This window comes from Magallana gigas, chromosome 4, assembly GCF_963853765.1.
Source record: "Magallana gigas chromosome 4, xbMagGiga1.1, whole genome shotgun sequence".
In the NCBI taxonomy this organism is placed as follows: Eukaryota; Metazoa; Mollusca; class Bivalvia; order Ostreida; family Ostreidae; genus Magallana; species Magallana gigas.
Genome location: NC_088856.1, coordinates 10147098 through 10153562, shown reverse-complemented (window position 1 = coordinate 10153562; position 6465 = coordinate 10147098). Strand labels below are relative to the sequence as shown.

Below are 6465 nucleotides of genomic sequence, written 5' to 3'. Positions count from 1 at the left end.
CATTATAAGCGTGTTAGCTATAACCATGTTTAACTGTATAAACTGTGGGTGCATCGGCAAAACAATCATAAAATTTTTGCGTTTTGTAGACTTTCCTTGGACACCTCTGACTTACAAAATTAGTTTACAATCACTGCAATTTCTTTGTCCAACAAGCACTCAAAGGGTTTATATATAGAATAATGGTGTTATGGCAAAAAGGGGGAGGGTGTTGACCAGGATATTGCACAGAGGTCTGTATGCCCTAACCTTAACATTTGACATAACCTTGATTCAGAGTCATTGCACACTCCTTACCTCCAAAATGTCTTGGTAAAATCTGAGCAAGATTTGGCAAAGAAAAGAAAAATATTTTTCAGACAAGAATTTCTGCCTCAAACATGACTTACTTATAAAACTTGATACAAGGTCACTGTACACCACTTGCCTGCAGGCAATCGTTTGGTCAAGTCTGACCAAAAATTGGTCAATGGGAGAAAAAAAATTAAGGTTCAAAACATTGTAAGAGATCTTTTATGATCTTTAACCTATATGTAGATACATGGTTCAAGGTCATTGCACACCTATTACATGCGGACACTCTTTCTGTTTTGTCTGCATGAGCAAGACTGGGCAAGGAGAAAAGCAACATTGACCAAACAAGGATAATTCAGGCTGAGGTATGATGTGTAAATTTTGTGTATTAAGGTCAAGATCTAGTAAATGAAAGGTGCCTACAGGTTCATAAAATTCATAAAATTTAAGATATAAATTCTTTCAATGATGCTTCATAACAATAACTTTGTTTGATAGGGTGTACCGGGGCTAAAATATTTCGGGAGTTTTGTCAATTTTTGACAAATAAAATATATTTAGAATGCCTTCAGTCTCCCCAAAAAAGGAATCAAACAAGCTCTTGAGCTCCTCTTTAAAATTGAATATAGGTATCTGGATTACTTTTCCCATGATTTAATATAGAATGACAAGATATTGTTTAACTTTCTACATAACTCCTTTAAAGCGGTAAAGTACGGGAAAAATATTCTTCAAATCGATTATGACGTCATAATAGTTCTAGCGTCAAAAAGACACTCTGGAATCATTTACTATATAGATCTAAATAAATACAGTAAATCTAGTGCAAAATAATAATTGTTAAATAGTGAGGAGCTGCAGCCACCATTATATATGTGGTTTTATGGAAATTTGGAGGATCTGACCTTGACCTAAAAACTTTGCTCAACGTTACTGCATACCCTTTTTTGGGTAAAGTTAAAGCTAGATTTGGCCAAGTGGGAAGAAAATATACGACCTTGAAGCCCCGGATAGGCCTCTTTAGATAAAGGTAATATCTGCATGAAATTTTAAGATATGATTTGTTTAGCTATAAACTTTTATAAAAATAAATCTATATCTTTTACATGTACCTTTAAAATTTAGGTATTTTCATGTACCCTTTAAATAGAGCTCTTCTTGTAAAGGAGATAAATACTGACTTAAAATGGCCACGACTATCGAGCCCTTTTAAGAAGTTAGTTCTTCAAACCATTTATGACAAATATTGACAGCCGTACTTTTCGAACCAAGAACCATACCAGTTCGAATTTTACCGACACAAGCACTTGTTCCGGCGGCGAAGAGATGGCGACTTTCACTTTGAATAGAATGCACTTGTTGTGCAGAAATACACACTGCAGGTCATTCTTTGCAGGTTTTATTCAACGTGCACAACTGTCAACACTTGAAAGCGTGAGGAAAAATGAACAATGCAAACTAGAATATCTCGGTGGAGAAAACAATGGTACACAACCTTGACTATTGAAAATGTCAGTTGCGTCGATCTATGTTTGATTTGCATTATATACAACTTTATACTCAAACAGCTTTAAATATTTAGACATTGTCCATAATGTTGAAGTGTGTAAGAACATGATATTGCGTTTTGGTTAAATGTATAATGTGGATTTACTCGATATTGCACACCCCCAATATAATTTATACTGCGATAAGTGGTTCAAAGTCCAGACATAGTACTTTTCACACATGCACATGTTTAACAATTTCATATTTCTTTAGTAATATAGGCATGAGACATAGATCATGTAGATATATTTACATTCCAAATATTTTTTGCATGTAAAGTGTGTGAAAATGTACTGCAGTTGTAAGACCGTAGCACACACAAGGTACTCAAAGGTTAAAATGACGAGTTTTATTATGACGTCACAAACGTTGAACGCTGTAAAATGCAACTTCACAAGCGAGAATCAAAGTTCACACTTGCGGCTGTTACAGTGGCTCTTCCATTTATTTGAACTTGACTTTAGGATAAAACAGAAATTTTGACCTATAAATCACATTTGCAGACAAGACAAGAAGTTAAAAAAATGTAAATATAAGCACAAAATCATTATTTTTTTAAAGATATAGTGTCATAACTGCAGCAGTGTGTGCATACAAATTTTCATAAAGCGCTAGCGCGCGTTACTCAATTTGTATGCACACACCGCTGCAGTTATGACACTATATCTTTAAAAAAATAATTATTCAATGCTTAAATGAAAGAGTTAATATCATTGAGATTGTCCATGACAGTGATGTCCATTTAATGTTTGCATTGCTAAAATTTATCGAACTTATTTTCATAATTCATGTAATGGTAATTTTTATGTACTCATAATTGTATAATATTGGAACATTCTTCATTCAGAAAGATTTATAGCACTGCTGCCAATGGTTGGTTTTATCTCTAATATTTGTGTGTGTGTGTGTGTTTTGGGCAGGTATTGCAGTGATTTCTATGAATAGACCAGAAGCCAGGAATGCCTTAGGAAAACAGTTTCTAAGAGAGGTAACCTTTTTTCCTGATTCCTGCTCATAATGCATGTATTCAGAATGTTATACATATGTAAAAGAAATAATAATTCAATTTGAAGCTATAAAGTCTTTCAAGTTGAATTTTAAAACCTAAATACGTTCATTAATCAAATTTTTGAATTTAGAAATAATTTATGAAATGACCAACTATTACATTATTCATTTAAATCTTTTGGTAGTTTGCAGACTGTACAAATGTTGTAAAGTTTGACAAAAACCTGAGAGTGGTCATTCTAAGAAGCTTGGTCAAAGGTGTATTCTGTGCAGGTAAAATCATACTTCTGTCAAATCTGATATGATTTAAATGCATAGAGTTTAATGATTATAGATTTCATGATGGACACAAAATTTGATGTTATTGCGTAAACAACTGTTTTTTTCTTGAAAACAGTCATGCAGTGCCTATATTGATTATACATTTTTGTTCTGTAGGGGCAGACTTAAAGGAGAGAGCTAAAATGACCAATGAAGAGACCGGACCCTTTGTGGCAGGATTACGAGCGAGCGTGAGTGAGGTTGCCAACCTTCCCATGCCCGTGGTAGCGGCCATTGATGGGTTCGCCCTGGGTGGAGGACTAGAGGTGGCTCTGGCTTGTGACATTAGAGTATCTTGTAAGCTTCTGGTCTAAAACTCAATTCTATATATACATGTACATGTATCATAATGATAATAAACTGCTACAAGTTATATGTATGTTTAAGAGGGCTGGATGGGGGTAGCCATTTTTAGGCTATATTGAACTCCTTTAGGCAAAGAGCTCTGTATATAGATGTAGGAAAATACTCAAATATTAAAGCCAAAGTATTTGGACCATTTATTTAATAAATTATAGTTTATGGCCCAAAATACAACTTAACTTTTTAAAAGTTTTGGTTAACCTTTAACCTTTATATGGTTAATTTGTTGACCATCCAGCCTTATTTAAGTGAACTGTAAAGCAACTACTAGCAGCTACTAGAATAATAAAAGAATGTAGCCCCCATTGTAGATAAAGTGATTTTATAATGTTTAACCTGTGTTGTTTTCACAACAGTTCAGACCTTATCTTTTTATCCCAATCAATTTTATTGTAAATAAAAGTATTGTATTTTATTAATATAAATGTTATATAAATGTAATATAATTGTAATATGAATGTATTGCTTAAATTTATTTTTACTTTTAAAAAGCTGATGATGCAAAGATGGGGCTAGTGGAAACAAGATTAGCCATTATCCCAGGAGGAGGTGGGTTGGATTTCATATAAACATCAATGTATCAGAAATACTGTATAAGGGAAATATTGCCCCCATTTTATTTTCTTCCCTTTTGCCCTCACTGTCAGCGACAAATTAAGACTGGGCAAACTCCAATGTATCAAATACAACTCTTTAAACACAACTGTCTGGGCAAATTTAAAACGGGGCAAAATTTTCTTCAGTTGTAGAAAGGCAAGAGTTACAGGGCGAAAAAAACCCCAATATACAGTAATATTTGACAAGAGAATTCTTCTTCATTTTCTTTCTTTTTTAACATTATCAATATTCTCCCAATCATAATTATTAGATAGTCTCATTAAAATTAAAGTACTGTTTTGAGTCAATAAAAGCAATTTCTTTGCTTAGGTCTGAATTATTGTAGTTTACCAACATTCATATGTATACACTGTGGTTTGTAGGAGGAACACAAAGACTGGCCAGAGCCATCGGACCAGCCAAGGCCAAGGAGCTCATCTTTGCTGCCCGCGTGTTCAACGGTAAGGAGGCAGCAGAGATGGGGGTTGTCAACCACAGCGTGGAGCAGAACTCCGACGGAGATGCTGCCTATCAAAGGGCACTGAAACTTGGTCAGGAAATCCTTCCACAGGTGTGTTGTGTATTAAAATACAAATACAGGAAATCCTTCCACAGGTATTTTGTGTATTAAACATACAAATACAGTAAATTCTTCCACAGGTATGTGTATAAACCTACTATAACAGGAAATCCTTCCACAGCTATGTTTAGGTATCCAGGTTCAATCAAGAGTGTATGGGGATTTACCATGGGTTGGATTCCATAAACACTGAGACATCAGGCCATGAGGCAACTTGAATTAATCTGAAGTTGATTGGACGTGGATAACATTTAATATTTCTTATTTACAAATTTCACATTTATATTTTTTGTTACTCACAATTTATTCTTTGAGTGTTGATCTACATTGTCCATTGCAACATGACATAATCTTTTTAAATCCTGAGTTTAACCTCCAAAATTGTTTTTTCATGTATTTCCAACATCTTTTGATCAAAAGTTGTTGTTTGTTAATTCTTAGGGACCAGTTGCACTCAGAGCTGCAAAGTTTGCCATCAACAGAGGAAGCGAGGTAAGAGCAATAGCTTTTTGTATTTTTAGTAGACATCAAAAAAAGCTGAAGAATGTGATGAAATACTTAATTATGTATATTTATTTAAATTTTCATTCATGTTCTATTTGTACTTTGAATATTGCTTTACTCTACTAAATGCACACTACTCTGTCATTACATGGTGGATACAATAATATGCATTCATTTTCAACTAAAAATACCCATTGCAACAGGATGAAAAATTATTTAAGGATTTTTTTCATAAATGAACATTATGAAATGACGCTATGTGTATTTTAGGTGGACATAGCAAGTGGACTCTCCTTTGAAGAGGCAGGATACTCACAGGTAACAAATTGTTCAATGCAGGAGTTTGACTGTTAAGATTTTGATGGCTTGTGATATGGAGATAAAATAAATTAGGTATTACCGGTTCAAGGACAAAAAAGACTTGATGACTTTTCTCTATTTGTGTAGGTAATTCCCACCAAAGATAGAAGGGAGGCTATGCAGGCATGGCTTGAAAAGAGAAAACCTGTTTACCATGGTTACTAGATGTGTTGTCAAGACAACACATGAAGATCTGCTGAAAAAATGATCTGAACATCAGACAATTTTACTAACACCACTAGATCCATAACCAACACTTTAGCTTTTTGCTTCTTAACAGAAATGTGCCATTTCATTATTAATCTGTTAATAATTTTGTTTTACTATGAATTGTGCAATAACCAATTGTTAGGTGCTGTAAACAGAATAACAGTATTCATCTTATTATAAACGATACACAATCAGAAAATTTGATAAAAAGAGAAAGAGTTGGGGGGGGGAGGGTAATAATTTTGTTGGTCAAGGTAGGTTGTATTTTTGATTGGTTGCGTGCTGTATTTCTAGTGGATTAAAAATCATACAGGATGAATACTGTGAATTTTATTGCAATGTTTGTGAATCAAATATATTTCATTTATACAACTGTTTAATGATAAAGGAATTAAATGTCTCTTTTTCTTCATTGTGTGTGTGTCTGAATCATTTATCGTTAATTGTATACTGCTACGATTTTAGGTGATTAATACCAAAGACAGACTGGAGGGGTTGTCGGCATTTAAGGAGAAACGCCCACCAAGATTCTCAGGAGAATAACCCTGGACACATTGCATGAAGTCTCAGTCTAGCATATAGTGCTTCTTAATTAATTTGTCTGTGATAATGTTTTTGTGTTCTCAATTACCTCATCTATTGAAGAAGAAACAAGATAAGATTAAATCATCTTTCCTTTT

General features: G+C 33.8%; 1 protein-coding gene across 2 annotated transcripts; it reads left to right on the top strand.

Annotated features, from left to right (window-relative positions):
* The first annotated feature begins 1578 nt into the window (after window positions 1-1578).
* On the top strand, window positions 1579-6465 carry LOC105319285 (methylglutaconyl-CoA hydratase, mitochondrial). Of its 2 annotated transcripts, none has more exons than XM_034450375.2 (9): window positions 1579-1780; window positions 2763-2830; window positions 3036-3123; window positions 3289-3468; window positions 4027-4083; window positions 4515-4702; window positions 5153-5203; window positions 5486-5533; window positions 6251-6465. In XM_034450375.2, the coding sequence occupies exons 1-9, from the start codon at window positions 1621-1623 to the stop codon at window positions 6326-6328; spliced, it is 918 nt and encodes a 305-aa protein (XP_034306266.2). In that variant the 5' UTR covers window positions 1579-1620; the 3' UTR covers window positions 6329-6465. The 2 variants fall into 2 exon arrangements, with proteins under 2 accessions (XP_034306266.2, XP_034306267.2); XM_034450376.2 differs by lacking the exon at window positions 6251-6465 and adding an exon at window positions 5663-6197.

Excerpts from the sequence above, each read along its gene's own strand:
- LOC105319285 (XM_034450375.2), top strand. The coding sequence starts at position 1,621 with ATGGCGACTTTCACTTTGAATAGAATGCACTTGTTGTGCAGAAATACA. Across the intron at positions 2,831-3,035 it reads GAAAACAGTTTCTAAGAGAG|TTTGCAGACTGTACAAATGT; the intron begins GTAACCTTTTTT and ends ATCTTTTGGTAG. Across the intron at positions 3,124-3,288 it reads CAAAGGTGTATTCTGTGCAG|GGGCAGACTTAAAGGAGAGA; the intron begins GTAAAATCATAC and ends TTTGTTCTGTAG.